Genomic DNA, 23,464 nt, shown 5'->3' with positions numbered 1-23,464 from the left:
TGACTAACTCAGGAGCCAGCTGAACTAAAGTATTTCTTTGTGCAGCCTAGTGCTTACTAGGCTGCACAGGTCTGTCTGGGATATGAAAAATCATTTTTCCTGAAAACTCATTTTTATCCTTACCCTCCATACATCAAACACATACAATTAAGATATAATATGTGCTGTCATTCCCTTGTTTGTAGCTCCAGCCATCCCTAGTCAGATTACGTGCAATGTGCCTTGTTTAATGATCCAAGTGACAGTAGAATAAGAAAGTTTAATGTTTCATTTTGAGAGACTGCTATGTGATCAGCTAACTAACCTTGAATTGAAATGCCTTTAAGATTCCTCTTAACTGCATTAAAGTTAAAAACGTTTCAGGTTTTTTTTTTATTTTAAAAAGAAATCCTGACACCTTTTATTTCCCTTAGGGAATAGAGAATTGTTTTAGCTCTAACGTTTAGAAATTGGTAGGCTATGAGCCTCCTAATCATTACTAGTAGTTGAGTTCATGGTAGTTACTGATGATTTGTAGATGTTATCTGTGTCAGATGGTCAGTCATTTGTACAGATAACTGTAACCATCTTGCATTCCTAATTCTAACCTATTACCTGAAACAGTGAGCTCTGCAATAGTCGATTTTTTTTTTGAGTTTCAGTATTTAAAACCAGTAATTTTATATAAAAAAAGATTTCACTTTCTCATTCCACAGATGGACTAACTCAGGAACTAACATGAAAAAAAAAAGTTTAGAAATATTCTTTTGGTGAGGCAGAGTAGAATCACAGTTGTACCCTTTTTTCTAGCAATCCAGTATTATGGAAATGTTATGACAAAGACTACACAACATTGTCCATTATTTATTGCAATTTTAACTGAAAACTATTCAAGATAATTGAAAACATTCAAATCAGCAGAGTAAAATCAATGCCATACATCTTTCTTTTGGCAGTCCAGGATTATGGAAATATCACCCAAAAGGCATCAAAATCATACTTGGCAAAAGACATTGTCATACCCAAAATTAGGTCTAAATTGATACATGGTTATGATATTGGATCAAATACAGATAGATTAGGCAAGATTATTTAATTAACCTAAATGAATTTTGCTGTCTTCTCAACATGGGAAATTGGTTATCAAGATGTTGGCTGTTTGAAATATTTTTAACAGCATGCATATGGCATCCTAAACCACATTCAGAAAATCTAAAAATCAATCATTTCGATGTGATTATATATTCGGTTTTACTCATTATCCTAATAGTGAACTCCAACTAAATGTTTATAAAATCAGCTGTTTTAATATCAGGTATGTGGTATTTGACCTGTTATCCTGACATCTGACCATTCCAAAGCTGATTGTTTGGGTACCATGCATGGTAGATATTATGTAAACTGAAAAGAGCTTGTGATGAAATTGGGTGTCAAGATTTGTATACAAGAAACTAGAGATTGAGCTTTGGATCACTGGGTGCTAATGTGTATATTTCAGTCAGTGAAGACACTGTTGGTACCTAATTACTAATCACAAATATAGTGTAGTGTTTTCAGAGAGCTCCATAAACCTAAGTATAATTTTGGGTGAAAATTGGAATATTGGTTTAAATCTTAACGTAGTATTGTTTATTTTTGGTGTGAATTCCGTTTTATTTAACTTAGTATTTTACCGATACGTTTCATAGAATAGCACATGGCGGCAATGCGACGTAAGATAATGGCGTCCAAAAATAACGCCTTTGTTCAAAAACTAATGCGAGGGAGTTTGTCCAATGTGATGTGTGTGGGATGTATGCATTCCCGAAGAAGGCTGGAGTTTGGATGGAAAGTGATAGTGGTGGGAGAATGTGCAGAAAGTGAGGAATTGAAGTATGCGTCAGGGCGTGAGATAGTTATGGTTGAAGAAATCCAGAAGTGAGTGAAAAAGCGATGTTGTACAAGATGGCAATGAGAGTGGTGATCAAAGAGAGAGTGAAAGCAAGTATACAGAGAGAAAAAATAGTTTAAATGAAAAAAATGAGGAATTATTTGTAGGGAGCGAGATCGCTAGGTTGCGCGCAGTGGCAGTTGGAGCACCTGCAAAACTCTTTCCAGAGTGCTTCGGCTAATGGAAATAAACAAGTGTTTGAAAGGAAAAATAAGTGTAAGAGTGGGAGAGTTTCTGAAATGAAGGAAAGAGTGTTGTATGGTGACTCGTTATTAAGAGGAGTGATATATGGGAGTTTAACTAAATCATACTTACCGGGTGTGAAATTTAAGGATGTGAGAGTATTAGAGCGCAAAAACAGAGGGTGAAAGAACTGATAGTTGTAGCAGGTACGAATGAATTGAAAGGAGATAAATTTTTTATAAGAGAGGACTTAAAAGTATTGTTAAAGTTAGCGAAAGAAAAGAGTGACAGAGTTAGGATGGGAAGTCTGTTGCCGTGGTACGACAGAGAGGAGTTTAGGAGGGCCATAATCGCAAATGACTTTATGCGCAGGTTATGCAGATGGTGTGGTGTGGAATGAGTTTGATGGGCGAAAGGATTTATACAAGATGGATGCCTGCATTTCAATGGGTTTGGCGTGCGGAGACTGGAAAAAGTGTTGTTGAATTAAGTGAAAATGGAAGTGCAGAACCAGGGAAACTAGAACTACCAAGGAGGGGTGGAAGTGAATATGCAGACATCAGTGAGACAGTTGAGTGTAAGAATGTATATAATGTACCCGAGCCAGTACTAAGGACAAGAAATTGGAACGGGATAGTTAGAATAACGCATCAAGATAGGGGCGGGACAAAAGGACCTCTGCATTTCACGTATACTAATGCCAGGAGTATTAGGAACAAGAAGGAAGAATTTTTGGACTTGACTGGCTCTTCCTGGCCACAGGTTATTGGCATTAGTGAAACATGGCTGACGGAAGATGATATAGTTAGTGAGATAGAATGTGTAGGTTATAGTGTGTTTAGGAGGGACAGAGAGAATAAAATGGGGGGGGGGGGGGAGTGTTACTGATGATAGCTGATGAACTGCAGCCAAGGAGAATTGAAGTTGTATTGCAGGATAGTGAAAAGAGCTCATTTGAGGCTATTTGGCGTGAGATTGAGACTGGCAGAACAAAATATACAGTTGGGTGCTGCTATAGACCAGGTCATGGAATAGATGGTGGAGATAGTATGCATAAGCAAATAGAAGCAATGAGTGGAAGGAGGGTAATTATTATGGGGGATTTCAACTATGGTCGCATTGATTGGAAGGAGAAGAGGACACATGTGAGGAAGGAACTGGATTTCATTCAATTATTAAGGGATAACTATCTGAGACAGCATGTAATTGAAAATACTAGGAGTTTGAGAGTGCTTGACCTGGTAATAGTATCTGAGAATTTGACTGTAATGAATATGACCATGTTGCCACCTATTGGTGAGAGTGATCATAAGGTATTGACCTGGGAGGTGGCTAAAGGTGTGGAATTTTCGATTAAGACAGAGTATATGTGGAATTACCGTGCTGGCAAGTATGACAAGCTTAGGCGATTGCTTGGTTCAGTGCCATGGCATGTAAAACTGCAAGGACTGGATGTCGATAGCATGGGAAGTGGTCAAGGAGCATTTACAGGAGGTTACGGCTGATTGTATACCTAGGGTCCGAATAGTAAAACAATTAGGGGTTAAATGGATGAATAACACCATTAAGCTTGAGCTACAAAAAAAGAAACAACTGTGGAGGGAATTTAAAGAAAGGGGTGACCTGCAGGCACACGAACAGTATAAAGCGCAGGCCAGAAGGATAACGAGTGTGGTAAGAAAAGCAAAAGCGGATTATGAAAGGAAACTAGCTATGCAAGCTAAAGAGAATCCCAAACAGTTCTTTAAATATGCTGCTAGCAAAAAAAAAAAAAAAACTGTACAAGGCAAAATGATTTTAAGGAATGACGATGGTAAGGAGGTCATTGAATCAGTCGATATAGTGGAATTACTGAGCGAGCACTTTGCAAGAGTATATCATCCAGGTGGTGACACTGAAAGAATGAAGGAACCATTAGTTTATACGGGAATTGTGATGAATGAAGTGGAGGTGAATAGGCTATTACAGAACCGTAATGTGAATACATCTGTGGAATTGGATGGTATACTGGCACGGGTCTTACGTGAAGCGGCTAAAGAATTATCAGTGCCCTTGACCATGTTGTTTAATCTGAGTCTTGGGTCTGGTTTAGTCCCAAAGGTGTGGAAAGAGGGGAAAATAGTTCCACTGCATAAAGGAGGATCCAAGACTACTGTTGCAAATTAATGACCGATCAGCATATCAGGAGTCATTGTCAAGGTCTTGGAGAAAGTAGTCAAGGGAAAAATACAGGAATGGATTGATGAAAATGAGATACTGTATGGGGGACAGCATGGCTTTGTGAAGGGTAGATCATGCCTCAGTAATTTGCTCAAGTTTCATAACACAGTGATGGCTGAACTGGATAAGGGTAATGGGTTTACAGTGATACTGCTGGACCTGGCTATGGCATTTGACAGGGTACCACATGGAATTCTAATCCATAAACTACAACATATGGGAATGGATATAGAGTTGGTGAGATGGATAGGTGGGTGGTTGATGGAGAGATATCAGAGAGTAGAGTCCAAAAGACGGCCTGTGACTAATGGTTAGGTTAGATATAGACTTCTATCATATCATCCCCTCTTTCTCCTATCAGCCAGTCTGTAGTCTACAAACTTGTAATCAGTCCTCATAATGTAAATTCCACAATCCTGATATAATATTTGCAATTCTTTGTTGTACCCTTTCTACAGCTTCTTTATCACCTCGAAACCCAGGAGACTTTTTGATACCCATCTGTCAACCATCCACTTATGCAAGTTTATATTCCAAAACCCATATTCTCCAGTTTATGCAACAGCCTTTCATGTGGTATCCTATCAAATGCCACATTCATTCTTTCTTTTACTTGCAACATAATGATAAAATTCTTTTGATTTACTTTAGCCTGCATAGTCAATTTCTTTTCATACTCTGATTTAGCTTTCTGTACAATACTCATTACTCTTCTGGCCTGCTTTATATATATTCTTATTCTCACGATATTCCTTCCACCTGATCTTCTTCTTATGGATCTTTTGCTTAACAAGGTTATACATCCATTTCACTTTTATCCTATTCATTCTTCAAACTCCAGGGATACACTCAGATACTGCCTAATGAGGCAGTATCTGAGTGTATTTAAGCACTTTTTTTCAAAGATTCTCATGCACTGCTGATATCTTTCCCATTCAGTAACAGATGTCATGGGACCAAAGATTATTCTCCTAAGTTGGTCATAATTTCCAGCTTTGTAGTTCAGCATGTGACCCATTCTAATTGGAACATCTGTATAACTAGCTACTTCCCAGGAAAGTATGACACAATCACTGTAACCAACTGGTAGTAAAACAGTCTTATTCTTGACAGAGACCTCTTTTGATGCTATGAACATATCTAACACTCTTTAACCTCAAGTTCCATCTTTCATGTGATGCTTGAGAAAGTTGTCTCACATGTACTCAGTAATTTTTTTTTTTATTCTTATCATGAGATTTCTCTTCTACCCAATCAATGTGGAGATAATTAAAGTCACCCATAATGATTACTCGTTTAGTACCTATCAGGGTAATTTGGTGATGCAAATTCATCATCCCCTGCAACTGAACTGCATTGTATGTAGCAACATATATTTCATCCAACACTCTACGCCACATAGCCTCAAACTCACTACTACATGGGACATTATTACCATTATTCATTTCTATGCTAACTGCATTCATCATTAGTAGTACTCCATCTTCTGACCAATCAGATTTTGTAACTCAATACTAGTTACAAAAACTGATTCTGATAGCCAGGTTTCACTGATGCCAAAAATCTGTGACATACAATTTTGAGGGCTGATCTCGTATGGTGGTGGTAGGATTTTTTTCTCCCAGAAACTGCACACAGAAAAATCGGCCCTTCACAACACACACAATTTGCAGACAGAAAATACTAGTTGTGGTGGTGGGCAGTAGATGGCGTTGATGTAGATGATTGGTAATAGAGGTTCGGTGTAGTGGTGGAAACAGAGAGCTGTACAGTGTCCTCCCTCGATGAGTCTTTGGACTTCTTGGAGGTGTCACGAATAATAATAATAATAATATTAAATATAGCAACAAACTCAATCCCATTGTTCCTGATATTTGTGTATAGGCATAACAAATTACCACCAGTCCTTTTCTTATACTCAGATATGTAATCTGCTTGGCAGTGTTGTATAACAGTCTCTTCTCTCTCCCCAGACTCATTCAAAATGTCTTATATTGATTAAGTGATTTGTGGAATACAAAGTAGAATGCTAAACAAGTGCTTGCCTTGCAGAATGATAAAGAGTATGGATATGACAATTAAAGAAGGAAAAAGTGTGGATGAGATGATTATGATGAGGGGTACAAACGATTTAAGAGGTAGCATAAATTGGATAGTGAAAGATTTGAAGTTTATGTTTGAGGTTCTACAGCAGAAGAGTGTAACAATGAAGATAGTAAACATGTTATCCAGGTATGATAGTATACAGTTGAGGAGAAGAGCATCAATAATGAATGGTATGTAGCAAGAATGTGTTGAAAGAAAGGTTTGTATTATGTGGATGATTGGAGTGCATTTGAGGATATAAGAGAGCTATATGTGAGAGATGGACTGCATTTGAACAAGGAAGGATGTAGGCATCTGTAGAGAATGTTGTCCGTGAGACAAGTGAGTATTATGCAGGGAAACCAGAGCTGTTAGGATGGGTGAAAGCAGAGATGGACTCTTGTGGAAATAAGATACTGGGGAGATAGAGAAACATATGCTGTAAAGCAGAGACAAATGGAGTCTACAGGTAATCATAATAATAGGTATAGAAATATTGATAGAGATATTGACAATGCATTGGTGTTTTCTTTATACAAATGGTAGGAGTGTCAAGAATAAAGAAAATGAATTAGTGGCACTGCTAGTCTTAGACAGTCCAAAGATTATTGGATCATTGAAACACAGTTGATGGAAGATGATACACTGATAGGAATAAAATCAGCAGGATGTAGCATATTTCAGCAGGATAGGAAGAGCAAATGCTGTGAAATTTTGCACATGTTAAGTAATGAGTTGTGACATCTTAGAACAGAGGATTTTGAGGAAAATGGCATTAATGGTTTTGAGATAGGATGGATATGGCAGGTCAGGATATTTAATGGGATGTTGCTATAGACTAAGGAACACAGCAAGAAATGTTTAAACAGTTGAGTTTGACAAGTGCAAAATGAGTGATTGTTTTAGGAGGTTTTAACTATAGCAATATAAACTGAGAAGAGGAAACAGCATGTATAAGGGAAAGGAATTTCTGGGATTCTTGAGAGACAAATGCCTTAGGCAATATGTAGTAGTAAGAACACGAGGTTCAAGAATTTTGGATTTGGTCCTAGCATCACAGGATCTGAGTGTAACTGAAATGTCAGCCCTGTTGGAGAGAGTAACCATATACTCTTGACTTTAGAAGCAGATGTGACAAGGAGCAAGGAATTAATTGCATGTGAAATAATAATCTTAGAAATCAGCTTGGGACAGTTCTGTAAATGGAAGAATTGGAAGAGAGAGAGAGAGAGATGTCACCAGGGCATGGGAAGTAGTGAATAAATATTTATTAGCAGTAATGTCAAGATGTATACTTCCGGTGGAAAAGAGAACACTATTTGGTACAAAGTGGATGATTAATGATATTATAAGGGAACTGCAAATTAAAAAGAGGTTATTAGAATAGTATAAGGAGAAAGAATAAGTGCAGCTGCATGTGGAAATAAGATACAGGCAAGGAAAGTGACTACCATTGTAAGAAAGGCAAAACTTGAATATGAGAATCCATAGGAATTCTTTTGCTAGGTGGCCAGTAGGAGGACAAAAGATTGTGGGAGTATGACCCTGTTACATGAAAATGAAAGCAGAATGACTGATGCAGTAAACATACTGTGGTTGTTTAATGATCACCTTATTGGGGTATTTCATCCTGGAAAATAAGGTTTTTATTAGTAGAGGGAGGGGAGGGATTCAAGATTTTTGAAGCAAAAGAGAGACGGTGCATTTCAAATACTAAGTATTTGAAATGCACACTGAAAAACACAGATGAGGAAATGGGAGTGGATAGAATTTCACCACCTGCTTTAAGAGAATGTACTAAGGAACTGATAGTTCCATTGACTTGGGTTTTTAATAAGTCTGGCCTATAGGAAAGGTGGTTAAGGAGCGGAAGGAGGGCAGGATAGTGCCATTATAAGGATAGTGGTAGAATGGAAGTGCCAAACTGCAGATCAGTTTGTATTTCTTCTGTAGTTGTTAAGATAGAGAAATTAGCAAGAGATCATAAACAGCAATGGGCAGACGAGGGTAATGTTACCTGTGAGGGTCAGCAAGGATTTGTTAAAGGGCACTACTGACTTACTAAAATAACTGCATTTTACAATAGAGCAACTAAAGCTGTAGATGAGGAAAAGGCATATGCTGCTTTTTAAAAAAAAAATTTTTTTTTTAAACAAAGATATGTGATAGGTTGATATGTGGTAATCTTATATTTAAGTTAACATATCAAGTTATTATCAAGTTAGTGAATTGGATTGGCAGTCTGATAGATATCAGAGTCGGGTACAAGGGGGGGGTAATGGTATCAAGGCAGCAGAAGGTTACAAAATGGGGTTCCAGAGCTCAGTATTCAGACCTTTATATAAATGAAAATGCCAATGGACTGCTGGGAGATATTCAGTTGACTATGAAGTGTTATTAGTAACGGTACCAATCCTTCAGGAGGATTTGAATAAGCTGGACAGATGGACAAATGAATGGGAATATCAGTTTAATGCAATTACATGTAAGTTTCTGTAGTTTGGGATCCATCAATGACAGGCTGCATACTCTGTTGATTGAAATGTACTAGAGGAAGCTAGGGACCTTGGGTGAGGATTGATAGAAACCTGAAACTTAGGAGGGACATATCTAAAAGGTAGTGAAGGTAATCCAGAGGACTGCTGCAATACTGAGAGGATGCTGACCAACAGAGATAGAATAGTGATGATACCACTGTATGATAAGACCACATCTGGATTGTTCTCAGATTTAGTTACTGGGATTTGAAGAGGATAAACCTTGGAAGAGGGTACAGAGGCAGATAACAAATATGTTATCCAAACTGTATAATATTAGTTATAAGGAGAAACTGAGGACACATGGGCCGCAGACTTTGGTGGATACAAGAAGGAAATATGATACGATTGAGACATTTAAACTGTTGACACTGGAGAGATCTCATATGGTAGAACAGGGGGTAGAAGCAAGTACAAAGAATGGGGGATATCCTCGAAAGTTATGAATGGAAATGGTGAGCTAGAGGGTGAGAAGTTACTTTTTTTTTTGCATGGACAATGTTGGACAATGGAATGTATTGCCTGATAGTGTAGTGAGAGCATAAACGGTGAATGAATTTAAAGATTGGCATGACAGACTGTGTTGTTCAAAGTGGGCCTTTCATGATGAGCCCTATGATTCAACCAAATAATAATAATAATATAGTTTAAAAACTGAAACCAGGATTGTTCAAGTGATTCACATTAATTCTGAAAATTTCTAAATATTATGCATTTCATAAAATAATATTTCTAATAATATTAAAACAAGTATCTCAAAACAATTCAAACTGAGATAATTAGCTTAATCCTATTAATTCATTGGAAGCTTTTGAAAACTTGAGATGGTAGACAATTTTCATCACCTGACACAAGATAATCATTCCACTTATTGGAAACCTGAAGTGGCCTAAAACATTCTGTGTGTGTGATCTACAGAGTATGATTTCCAGATTCCTGTGCACTGTACTAGATGTATTATGTTACTAATCTTTCATGGATTGGAGTAACATAAACAAAAAACAACTTCCAGGAAAACAAAAATGAAAATCTTATCCTGAAAATTCAAGTGATACTGTATGTCATTAATATCTTGAGCAACTAGCAGAAACAATGACTTAAACTTTATTCCCAATTCAATTCAGTCTAGTAGTTGTAGTACAAAGAAATAACGCCACTATGCAAACATACAAATGGTATTAAGATTCAACAGTGAAATAACATTCATTAACACCAACATTTTCATTTCAATACTAAATTCATAGAGTTCAGTTTTACAATTTACAATAAGATTATCCAAATATAATTATGATACAAAATGAAAATGAAGTGAAATATTAATTATGAAAACACAAATTTTAATTAAAATTTTATTCATAAACTTTGATACAAAAATAGATAATGAAAATTTGCAAAATTAACATAATTTAGATAATGTGTGATAACAATATCATTTAATGACAACCATATTTCTACTCACGATGAACTAAATATTTAAGGGCATACTGCACTAAAACACAATGTTTTTCAACAAATTATACTAAAAGAATGAGGCTACTAATATTGTTCAGTTGGCTTTTCTGCAAAACATGTATGTTGTAATCAATATATGTATGTTTTAGTTCATATTTTAGGTTTGTGAGAAACTCATCATTTGACATATGATTTCCTGCAGATGAAGTTGTTAGTCAGTTATAAAAATTATGTAAGATATCTGAATTTTGTTTAAAAGACTTTATATATTAGAAAATGACTTCACAAAGTCTAACAGCATTTTTCTGTGCACTATCATTATTTATTATTACGTGACACCTCCAGGCAGTTTAGAGACTCATCGAGGGAGGGCACCTATTCTACAACTCTCTGTCTTCACCAACTATCATCATCTACACCAAGGTTTCCCAAATTGTGTTCCGTGGAAAGTGTTCTGTAATGTCAGTGACCAAGCCGTGTATTTTTAACATGGAAGTGATTCAGGAAAGGGAATACCGCTGTTTATGACCAGTCATAAAAATTGCCTGCAAGCCGATTACAATGGGCAGCGTATTCTCTGTTCTCAAAACTGAACGAAATAACAACTGTGTTGAAAATGTTAGTGACCAATCAGCAAGGAAGTATAAAGAAAATTTTTCCACTGAAATTGAAGATCAAGGTAGCCTGTATCTGGTTCTCAAATCTAGTAATACTGAACACTTTCTTCACAAGTTCATATTGTAGGGTGAAAGTTTTGAAACCATAGTGCAGTGATTTTTTAAATGTAATGAGCCTACAGATTTAAATTTTAATATGAATAAGAGACAAGGACTTTGTTTAATTTTGGTGTTAAGAAATCTTATTGAAGGTGTTTGTGATGCAACAGATAGTGATTCATCTGCCTCCAGCCTACAAAACAATCTCCAGGATGTACAAAAGGAGGGGAAAACTACAAGCACACAGGAGTAAAAGTCTGCATTCACTCGTAAGTACTCATAAGATTATAAATTTTTGGTGATCAGAATGGGATATGTCAATGAAAATCAGCACAAATTAACTTAATGATGTTGGCGTGAGGAAATTACAATATGCTACAAGATTTCATTAGTTACCATGGTGCTCTGCGAGACGGAGCGCTCAGACTGCGATGCAGTCGAAACTTTGCAAACCGCGGCGATGATGCATTGCATTCGTTGATCGAATATCCCATGTAGTCTAGTGGCTAGGATACCTGGCTTTCACCCAAGAGGCCCGGGTTCGATTCCCGGCATGGGAAAAATTTTTGTCCTCACGGTTAGCCTAGTGGCTGTGTGCTTCGCAACCACATGTCTGGGGAAGGAGTGTCCTAGGTTCGATTCCCGTCGGAGACGTGAGGAGTTGAAGGATCTTCCTCAGCCACAGTCAAGTTAGCTGGTCTTGGGCATGGATAGTATGGTTTTTCTCCCTAGTTTATTTGGGGTTTTTCACAAGCAAGCAAACTGGCCTTGAGAATTCAACACCATTGTGGACACAGGATACACTGGGGCATAGGGCTGACCACCTTATCCTGTGAATGGTTTGAGGTATGATGATAAATAAACCCTCGACACCGCAAGGTAAAAGAGGGGGAAAGAAAAATGAGATGAGATTTCATTAGTTCAGCAATTGGTAACTGATTTAAATGTAATTTTATATTTGTCAACATGTCACACCATATACATAAGTGTACTAATACTCTTTATGATTGTGCCATAATTAATTATTAATACATTACAAAATAACCAAGGTGCTCCGTGAAAATTTCAGGATTTGTGAAGTGTTCCATTGTACGAAAAATCTGGGAAACGCTGATCTACACCATCGTCATCTGATCCTGATATTAGTGATATTTTTATCATGATAATGATAATAATATTACTATCAGTATTTGTTCTTAACAGATTTATTATACCTCAATTTAATCAGGTATGAGAAAGTTCTTGTTCAGATGTTGAAAGACAGTGAGAAAAAATCTTGCTAATGGTAAATAAAATTAATTTTGAAAAAAAATATACTTTTTTTTTAGGCCTGTGTAACCTTGCAGGTAGCACTAGGCCACCTGAAGAATCTTCCCAACTTTGATTCTAGTCCCCAATGACAAGAACTTTTTTCACAGAAAAAAGCTCACTTGCTTGTGTGAATTTTAAAAACTTGAGTTTACATACTGAGCTCTCAGTATATAAACTCAGGTTTTTTATCCTGTAAATTTAAGAAGAAAATTCTGCATGGCTTCCTTAACTCAGTCAGTATCAATGATGCTTTTTTGTTGAAAATCTGAGTTTGAATCCTATTTAGGAAGTGAAGAAGAACTCTTACTAGGGATTTTCAACTGAATATGCATTGGCTGGTCATCTCATATGGAGGTAAGTGGATTCAGTGTGAAAAAATTTTCAGCCTGGTTTGCTTGTTAATCCTATCTGCACTATGTAGATGGAATTAACTGCCATATCATTAGCAGTAATTGGGTTACAAGAAGCCAAGTTGCTTGGCTGTGACAGGCCAATGAGCTTAAAACGAAAAAGAAGATGGATATTTATCAAAAAAAAAAAGTAACCCATCAACTTTAAAGTGGATGGCGTATTTAATTTTCTTCCTGCACTCTAAATATAAAACAATTAAAAAAAAAATTTAGAATTTAATTCAAATATACATACTTCTAAGATGCCTGCATTTCTTTTTTTGTTTATATATATATATTAAGCTATTATTTTTCTTTATGTCTCCCCTGTTTTGATCATTTCTCAATATTAGCATAACTGTCTACTTTCTACTTTAAATTTTCTCAGTAAAAATAATTCTATAGATGAATTTAATTGACAGAGTAGATCGTATGCAACTATCTTTTATACAATGGTATGAATATTAAATATTAAGCAATGTGTGATGCATACATATGAATGGCAACTAGATATTCACTACATTTTTATAGGTTTTGAGTAAATTATAGGATTACAGATACCATTTCAGTTGAGTTTTTTGTGTGGATCTTCCTGTGTTTCTGAAGAGTTGATGCATGTGAAAATGCTTTCGCACAATATTCACAAGCAAAGGGTTTCTCTTTAGTATGGGTTCTGAGATGTGCTAAAAGGTGTGCATTTTGTTTAAATTTTTTTTCACAATAGACACAAAGATAAGGTTTTTCATTTGTGTGAATTCTTTTATGACTATGAAGAGTTGATGAGTGTGCAAATGTCTTGCCACAAGTTTCACACTGAAAAAGTTTCTCTTTGGTATGGGTCCGCTTGTGTGTTTGAAGATCTGTTGACTGTGAACATGACTTTCCACAATATTCACATATGAAGGGTTTCTCTTTCGTATGAGTTCTCTTATGTTTTCTTAGAGATGACAATCGTGAAAATAGTTTTCCACAAAGCTCACATGTGAAAGGTTTTACTTTGGTATGTGATCTGAGATGTTCTGAAAGATGTGTATTTCTTAAAAATTTTTTATCACAATAAATGCAATTAAAAGTATTCTCATTCGTGTGAATTCTTTTGTGCACAACAAGAGAATGCAATCGTAAATATATCTTACCACATGTTTCACAAGTAAAAGGATTCCGCTCAGTGTGAACTATTTTGTGCAAGTTTAAGTTTGATAATGCATAAAATTCTTTTTTACAAATTTCACAAATAAAAATGTTTTCTCTAGTGTGAAGATTTCTGTGTATATGAAGTGATGAAGACCTTGAAAATATCTTCCCACAAATGTCACATATGTACTGTTTTTCTTTTTTATCAGTCATTCTAGGAGAGAAAATTTCTTCTATTACCTGAAAATAAAAACGAAACCATCAATAAAAAAAAAAGGTCATTAACTATTGTTTTGTGGAGTAGAATGTTACTTTCATAACATAGGAGCACCCATAATCTACTTTCACCAATATTACGCTTGTATATCTATTCAAAAATTACATGTTGCTTACATTTAATATGATTCATCAATGATAAGTCTTATGACTACATATTATCTTCCTGTTTTATTATTAATTACATGCTGCTTACATTTAATATGATTCATCCATGATAAGTCTTATGACTACGTATTATCTTCCTGTTTTAGGTTAACTTTGTGTCTAATAATGATTTTTAATCTCTGCATGTGACTCATAAGATTCAGCTTTTAGAGTACAGAAAGGGAGAACAACTACTGTTTTGGATGGCATATGCAAGTAACTCTTGTTTTACTCCTTCCTTCTGCCCCAAGGAAAGATGATATTATGACCAAAGTATTGTGCAATATTTAGATCAGTAAGTCAGTGATACCAGCATTCTGTAATTGTCCCCCACTCCCTCGCTGTATGATAATTTCCCTCAGAAAACCTACAGTGCATCAGTTATTAGTGGAATTATCATAAAAAGAGAGGGAAAAAAAAAAAAAAAGTTCATTTCAGATTATTTAAACATTAGATAATCTGAAATCACTATTACCAATATTACAGCTAAAAACAAATATAAAGTAGAATTTAAATCTGTATTTGTTTGATTGAAAGTGGACCCACAATACATTCAGACAAGCTAATTTACAAGCCAAAATGGTGTACCATTATTGCATCAGGCAATATCAATAGTGTGGAATAAATAATGTATCTTTATGTATCGTGAAACAATTAAAAAATTATTCCACAGTGAGATTACTTGTCCTTCAATATACCTTAATATGAACATTAATAATTTACTTATGATATTCAGTTCCACTGAGACGTTCAGGCTCAAATGGTAATTTTTTACATCACTGAAAGTAATACTTATTCTTCAATACTGTTTTATCAAACTGTTATAACCGCTACCACCCAATGTTTTCAAGGACTAAGTTTGGGATGGTACATCAATGTGGATAATATAATAGAATCTATCAAGCACTGCAATCAGCTTTCTTTTAACAGAAATTATTATTATTATAAAGGCACCACCATGGAGTAAGAGGACTCATCATGGGAGACCCAATCTATCCACACAATCTACCATACCTCTCCTTGAACCCATTAACAGACAAAGCACTTACATCTGACTCTGGCAATCTATTCCACTCATTTACAACTCTCCAAGCAAGAAATCTAGTCCTCACATCCCTACTAACCACACCTTTATTCAGCTTCCAGGAATGACCCCCTTGTTCTGGTCCTTCTAGCCAAATGCTGAAACATTTGCCTTGCATCTATTCCATAAAACCCTATAAGCAACTTAAATGTTTCTGTCATATCCCCTCTTTTTCTCCTATCATCCAACTTCTGCAATCCACACACCTTCAATCTATTCTCATAGGGAACATTCCATAGGCCACTCACCTCCAAATCCTCTCCATTGCTTCCTAATCCCCCAAGAAACCAAGGGAATTAGACTTGAGCCAGTGCCGGATTTACGTATAAGATAAAAAAGCTACAGCTTAGGGCCTCGCAATCTGCCGGAGCCTCAAATTAAAAAAAAATATATATATAAAAATTGATAAAAAAATATTCGTAGAAAAATCACTCAAATGAAGTCAGACATATCACGATGATAATTTCTAAATAATTTTAAATATGCAAAATATAGCAAAAGAAGTTTTTTGCCCTCTCAAAAACGTATTAATTAAAATTTTTATTTTAATTAATACGTTTATTTTAATTAATACATTCTAAATAATTTTTAATTAATTTTTAAAATCATTATTTAGAAAATGTTTGTAATCTTTTATTTTCTAGCATTTACTTCTGCTATTCCATTTCCAACCATACAATGAAGCGAACATTTGTAAGCAGATACCAGAAAAGAAAAAGAAAGCAGCAGCTTGAAGACGAATTCAAAACAGCAACAAAACTTGATACTCTTCTGGAAAAAATGGAGGAACTAGGGTTTGTTTTTATGCTACATTTATGGAATAATTTGCTGCCAGAGTTTTACAAAACCAGTATGGCTCTCCAGGATCCAAAGATTGCACTTACCACATGTGCAAATCAGTACAAATCATTTTCTCACTATGTTAAAAACATTCGAGAAAATTTTGATGATTTTGAAGAAGAAGTTAAATCTAGATTGCCTGGTGTAGAATATAAGTCTACAGTAAAAAGAAAGAGGATGAGAAACAAACAAGCCAATGATGGAGCTGCACCTGATGCTAATGAACAGCTTTCTCCAAGAGACAAATTTCAAGTGAAATCCTTCATTCATATCATAGACATCCATGAGGAAATTTAACGAGAAAAGCAACAGTCTACAATTATGTTGCAAATAAATTTTAATTTTTCGTTGATTTAGAAGTTTCAGAGGTACAGCTACGAAAAGCAGTAGATACGTTAATAAAAGAGTATCCACACAATGTTAATATTAATCTCACGAGCGAAATGAGGAACTTCCATGAGCATGTCAAGCAGAATTATCCTGAAAAAGAACATTTTCAACACAAAGATTTGTATCAAATCATCTTTCAAGACAAAATTGAGTTAGTTTTCCCTAATATGGAAGCAATATTATGACTATTCCCATGTTTAATGGTAACAAATTGTTCAGGAGAAAGATCATTTTCATTTCAGTTAACGAGAATAAAAAATGAACTGAGAGCAACTATGTCTCAAGAAATATTGTCTGCACTTAACATCATGTGTATAGAAAGCGATAAGTTATGTAGCATATCTTTTGATGACATAATTAATGATTTCGCTTTTGGGAAATCAAGAAAAAAAATGTTTTAAGTTATATCTTAGAGCCTTTTAGAGGATTATAATATAATTATTTCTATTAAATATTGTTGTATTATAACAATTTATCTACTCCATATTTTCAATATTAATTTATTATATATATATATGCACCTGTATTATTTGGAATTTTGGGTACCCAGTTTTATGTGATGTCTACTGTCAAATTTTCACCTGAATAAAAGATTAATTTTTTATATACTACCAATTATGTTGTTATATTAATTTAATTTTTACTTTTTATTTTCCTATTTTAATTTAAAACTTTTTGTTCTATGAGCCTTATTTGTCGTTTTTAAAACCCTTTAATTATATAATTATTTCTGTGATTTTTAAATGCATACTTTATTATTTTTTTAATAAAAATTAAAAGACAATATATTTTCATATATTGTCTTTATTGTATATAAATTTTTCTGAGACCAGCTGATGTAATTTAAAACAGTAGGGGGCCTCTGGGTTTTGTATAGCTTAGGACCTCAGCAAGTCTAAATCCAGCCCTGACTTGAGCACAGTAATTCAGATGTAGGCATATCATGGCCATATAAAGAGGAATAACAACTTCCTTATCTTTACTTGTTAATGTGTTCTTCAATAGCCAAGTAATCTTATGGGCTACCTTAGCAGTGAAATATGTCCTCTAAACTAACTTTCTGTCTATTACTACCCCTAAATCCCTAGCTTCAACTATTTGGAGTATAGTGCCATCAATGTGATATACAACTAGTAATTTATTTTTCCCTAAATGCATAACCTGACATTTCTCCACATTAAACTGACACCCATTAGCTTTTGCCCACACTGACAGCCTATTTAAATTCTCCTGCAAACTATCCACATCGCCTTGATTAACTATTACTCTACCTACTTTTACAGCATCAGATGGGCAAGTCTTTTGTTATTCACTGACTCAATCTGCTAATTATATCATGCTTTGGTTAATCTGGATTGTATTTCTAGATTTGGTCTATCATCAAAGCATATTATATGTCCCAAAGCATTATTATAGGCAGTATGATGTTATTTTAGCAAAATGAGAATTTTTGAGCTATTATTTATGATTTTTTTTTCTTTTGTAAAACTAATTTCAAGCCCCACCAGTCTGTTTGTTTCATTCAGCTCATTTATTTATCATCCCCATTAATTCACATGTCCTGAGAAGATTGCAATATCGTCAGCAAAGCTAAGATTGCTTAAGTTTCTTTTCTAAGATATTGATATTCTTATTGATCCAATCAAATTTTCTGAATACATACTCAAGTATATCCATAAAAAGTCTAGAGCTAATGAGCCACCTTGTTTAACCTCTTCACTGGGAAATAATGTAACTTTCAACACAAATGGTTACTGCACTTTTGCTGTAATAAGCTTGAATGTGATATGATACAAGTAAAATATAATAAATTTCAAAATGTAAATATAATCAAATACTATATTTTGGAAAAAAAAATATGAAAAAACGGGTGCTTAAGGGTCAAAGTTATATAACTGAGAGGAGATCTCCACATAGCTTTCAAAGGAATGTAGAGAACCGACCAGGGCTTATGACCTAATGTCCAATCCTCACCTTCTCGTGGTGCACCCTGTTAGGTATCGACTAAAATACACGAATACTATTCAAGAAAAAATGAAAGAGTTTGAGAACAGGAACCAAACTTTGGAGATTCAGTGGCAAGCCCTGAAGAAAACACTGACTGATTCAGCCAGAGAAGCATATGGTGAGGTTGTCTGCATGGATAGAAAAATCAGAACTTCATGGTGGACACACAAAGTTAAAGAGGCAGTGAAGGAAAAGAAGAAAACATAGCATATTGTGCTCTTAGAGAATACAGAGACAAGTGTAAGAAAGCTAAACACTGTGTAAAACTGACTAAACAAAAGTCACGGGAGTACAGTGGCAACCGGTGAAAATTTTAAGTAGGGCGCTGCTATAGAAAATAAGAAAAATAATTCATTTTTTCCTTATCAGTAACCAATTTATTAATAAGTAAATTTACATATTAAAAAATTGCTTTATTAAAAATATTTCACCCTCACCACGAACACACACCAATAATAAAAGTTTTGTACACAGAAATAATGCATGTAAGCATACAATTTATCTGTAATGACACTGCTCAACGAGCAGTGTCGATTTCGACACTGCGTTTGATCGCAGTGCATTTGTTTCATGTAACGATAATTGAGAACACATAATTCTTTTCATATTTTCAACAGTGACACTCATCATAATTCAGCCTTGTATTTATAATAAATAAATAATTATATGTGATTTTAACAGAATAAAATAAGATTTACCAAAAATATTTCACCTTCATCATGACCACACACCAATAATAAAAGTTTCGTATCTCACAGAAATAATGCGCACAAGCATACAATTTACCTGTAGTGACACTGCTCCTTGAGCATTGTCGGATTCACTTGTTATGTGCACCGACAAGTGCAAATGAATATCAGCGAGTCTAGTGTCACAATTGGCCAAATGCGATAATTCCGACACTGCATTAGATTGCAGTGCATTTGTTTTGTAATCTAAAGCGTTAATCGAACCATTCCAATTATTAACTATTCAATCAATGTTGAAACATAAGCTGTAACCTTTAACATGTTGCATTTCATTTATATAATGTTGTAAGCATTGTTATTATTTATAAACACAAACAAAATTTAATTTTTTCGTTTTTTCTCTGGGGGTGCTGCAATGTCACAGTGCTTATGTACAAGCCGCCACTGTGGGAGGACTTTGGCAAGAATATAGAAAATAAATATCAAGAAGGTGGCAAGATATTCTCGATGTTGTTGAAGAAGCTCAGAAATGAAGGAAAGAGTGCTGTAAAAGGAATTAGAGATGATAACGGTGACATGAAAACAGGAGAAAAAGATATCCTTGAAGTATGGAGTAATTACTTCGAAAAATTGCTAAAACAAGGTCCCTGCATGCCTATTCAGTGATGACACTGACTAGGCATGCAGCCAGGAATACATATTCATACTTGAAGTAGAAAAAGCCATCAAAAGCCTGAAATGCGGAAAGGCTGCAGGAGTAGATGATGTTCGACCAGAAATGCTCAAGTATGGAGGTATAAAAGTCTTACAGTGGCTGCACTGTACAGATCAGAAAGCCTTGACAGAGGGTCGAATTCCAGATGATTGGATTACAGCTCTCATAGTACCCATATATAAAAAGGGAAATAAAACTGAATGTGAGAATTACAGAGGCATTTCATTATTGAGTGTTCCTGGTAAGATATATGCAAGTATACTTGAGAAACGGTTGAGAAGGATTGTGGAAGAGAAGCTTGGTGAAGAACAAGCAGGATTCAGGCCAAATAAAGGCTGTCAGGATCAGATTTTCACTTTAAGACAGTAGTTGAGAAATCATGGGAATATAACAAAGATGTGTATTTAAGTTTTGTAGATCTGGAAAAGGCATATGACAAGGTGCCAAAAGAGAAGCTATTCAAAATGCTAGTTATACGGTGTTAATGGGGCATTATATCAAGCAATACTTAGTCTTTATCTGAGTTGTAAGTCAGCAGTTAGAACTGAAGGAAGTACAGGAAGTTGGTTTAATGTTAAACCTGATGTCAGACAAGGATGTACATTATCCCCTCTCTTATTCATTATCTATATGGATCACATTATGAAGGAAAGTGGTATTAAACATGATATCAAAATTGGAGGTGTTAATCTCAGCTCTTTGCTTTATGTGGATGATGTTATACTTCTAAATAAATCCATCACAAGTCTGCAAGATTCCCTGACTAAATTGAATAAATGTTGTAATAGATAAGGTACGAAGATCAGCATTAAAAACAAAGACAATGAAAATAGGCAGAAACATTGATAATATAAATTGCATTGTGAATGGGGAACTTATAGAACAAGTAAAAAATTTCAACCATGAAGATGGCAAATTAAATATGTAAATAGACAACAGAATCAACAAAGCTGGTATGGTAGGAAGTCAACTGAATAAATTTATATGGAATAAGAGAGAAATTAGCCAAAACACTAAATTAGCTGTATACAGTGGTGTAGCTAGAGCTGTTGCTGCCCGGGGCGGTCCCTGAGTTTGCCATCCCTCTCAATACACACCAAAAATGCTACAAAAAGTCAAAACGATGTATAGGGAAATAAATGAAAACACTATGTTTAGTTTTGAAGTAAAGCTTTAATTTCAACATTGTAAAATGTTATTTTTCTTGCTTTTCTGTTAGCAAAATCGTCGATGACATTGGCAAAGTCTATTTCATAATAATGTAGGTAATTCTTAATCAAATTTTATTTAGAAAAACTCCTCTTACAACTAGCAACACTTACAGCAATTGTGAGGAAATTCGCAGTAGTATTACAATATTTGGAACTGAGTCCTCGAGACTGTATTTTAGAATTAACAGTAAAAATTCAAAAAGGTTCAAAGTTCCGCCCGGGGTGAACCGCTCCCTCTCCCCCCCCCTAGCTATGCCACTGGCTGTAAGACAGTACAGTGTTCAAACCAATTTTAACTTATGAATCTGAGAGCTGGGTTAGAAGTAAAACACTTGACCAAAGACTACAGACCGCAGATATCAGAGTCCTGAGAAAGATTAGGGGCATGAACAGATGGCATCAATGGCAATATCTTATTAAGAATGAGGATATTAGGAAAGAACTCGATATTGTCAGCATCCAGGAATGCATTAGCAGAGCTAATCGTAGGTGGTATGGTCACTTAAGCAGAATGGAACAGAAAAGATGAGTAAAATAAGTGTTCTCTGCCAGGTTGGCAGGAAAAATACCCAGAGTAAGACCAAGGTGGATTGATACAGTAAACAGTGCCTTAGAAGACAGAAATATAAAACTTGATAATATTGGAGTCTTGATAGGTAGCAGACTGATTTGGAGGAAAATTGTAGATAAGAAGTTAGTAATGATGTAAATTTTTCATGTAGTATGATCATATCCTGTACACCCCTTGGGGGTATATATCAGGAATTTGATGATGATGAAATATAAAAAACAGATGAAGCAGAGAATTCCCTTTGATTGGTAGGATAAGGTTTATAACTCATGATTTGAGTGACAGAAGATATGAAAGTAAACATTTTTTTATAGTTATATCATTTATAATTTTTGTCATAGTTATATCATTTATAATTTTTGTCATGACTAATATCATTTATAATTTTTGTCATGACTAATATCATTTTACAAATTTCAACCAAATTTGAAATACTGTATAGCCACATGTACTGCTTAAGGTGCCATAAGAATATATATTCTGATACTCTCATGGGCTCAATTAAAGCTAAAATGAAGTGTGTTGAGGGGTGCTGCATGAAGTTTCCTCTTCTGCTGACAGCTCTGCATTGTTCAACCAATTATGACCAAATTTGGAATAGGCATTGCAACTTGAGGTCAGCTGTAAGTCTGAGCAAAACAGCAGAGAAGAGGAAGTGTAAGATAGGATAAAAACCGCTTTTGTATATCATTAATTAATTGATCCAAATTATATCAGAAATGCTTGTGTTTTACACTGAGTATTAGGTTCAACAAAATAACAGTTCAGCGGCTATGTAAGAAAGCTTGGCAGATATCGTTTTAATCGCTGAAAATGTGCATATCTCTCAATTTCTATTTGACATGATTATAACAGCAAATACAACTGAAAAAAAAAAACCGTCAATTATATCACCCCTTCAAATTTCTGGTATTTAACTCATATCTGTTCTACATATAGGGTTTATTATTATTTATTTATTTCATAGAAAAACTTCTAAACAAGGCTGGCTGCCATCTTCGTTTCCTTCCGTTGCCAAGGATACTGACAGCTGTCACCCAGAGAACCAATTTCCTATGAATCACTTCGCATATAGCAAGTCACTTTTACACAATTAAAATATTACCGGTAATTATCCTACCATTACAATCCTTATACATTATGTTCTAAATCAAGTGCAGCTGCGTGAAAAAAAAAGGAGCCATCGAGATCTCATTTTTACACAACAGGGCTTGATTTATCATATTTCTTACACACAGAGTTATGGCTGCCAAACACCACCAACGAAGATGTTTCTTACAATAAATGAAGAATGGGGAGGGGAGAAGGGGAGAGAAATTACACACATCATGCAAGTCTAAAAATTGCTCAGACTATTTTATTTGAGAGCACTAATTGAGCATATATATTCACAGCATAGTTTCCATGATATAGTACTTTTAGACTATCTGCACAAATTAGTAAAAAGCGAAATTATCAATAAAATAACAAACTCAGCATTTATTTTACGAAAGTCTAATATCTGAATTTTTAAAATTTAAAATTCATACTCACGAGGATTTTTCTTATGGTGCTGAAGCTATAACAACAATCTCATTTCATGAGGGTACCAATTTTTT

General features: G+C 34.9%; 2 protein-coding genes and 1 non-coding gene across 3 annotated transcripts in view; 2 read left to right on the top strand and 1 right to left on the bottom strand.

Moving 5' to 3' along the window:
* LOC150093379 (uncharacterized) overlaps nucleotides 1-17,223 on the top strand; it is a 26,801-nt gene extending 9,578 nt beyond the window's left edge. Inside the window, exon 2 of the mRNA XM_090413469.1 lies at nucleotides 16,088-17,223. Coding sequence (XP_090269595.1) covers nucleotides 16,122-16,580 — 459 coding nt within the window. The 5' untranslated portion in view covers nucleotides 16,088-16,121 and the 3' untranslated portion in view covers nucleotides 16,581-17,223. The remainder of the gene's footprint in view (nucleotides 1-16,087) is intronic.
* LOC150093378 (uncharacterized) lies at nucleotides 10,023-23,464 on the bottom strand. The gene is made up of 2 exons (XM_090413468.1): nucleotides 23,400-23,464; nucleotides 10,023-14,176 (listed from the first exon to the last, which is right to left on the bottom strand). The coding sequence occupies exon 2, from the start codon at nucleotides 14,147-14,149 to the stop codon at nucleotides 13,346-13,348; it is 804 nt and encodes a 267-aa protein (XP_090269594.1). The 5' UTR covers nucleotides 14,150-14,176; nucleotides 23,400-23,464; the 3' UTR covers nucleotides 10,023-13,345.
* On the top strand, nucleotides 11,591-11,662 carry TRNAE-UUC (transfer RNA glutamic acid (anticodon UUC)). Its single transcript has one exon. It is a non-coding gene; the product is annotated as a tRNA-Glu (tRNA).

Source organism: Typopeltis vanoorti, chromosome 24 (assembly GCF_054136105.1).
Source record: "Typopeltis vanoorti isolate ZY-2024b chromosome 24, IOZ_Tvanoo_1.0, whole genome shotgun sequence".
Lineage (NCBI taxonomy): Eukaryota > Metazoa > Arthropoda > Arachnida > Uropygi > Thelyphonidae > Typopeltis > Typopeltis vanoorti.
The sequence above is the reverse complement of the archived record's forward strand: the minus strand, read 5'-3'. Positions and strand labels throughout refer to the sequence as shown.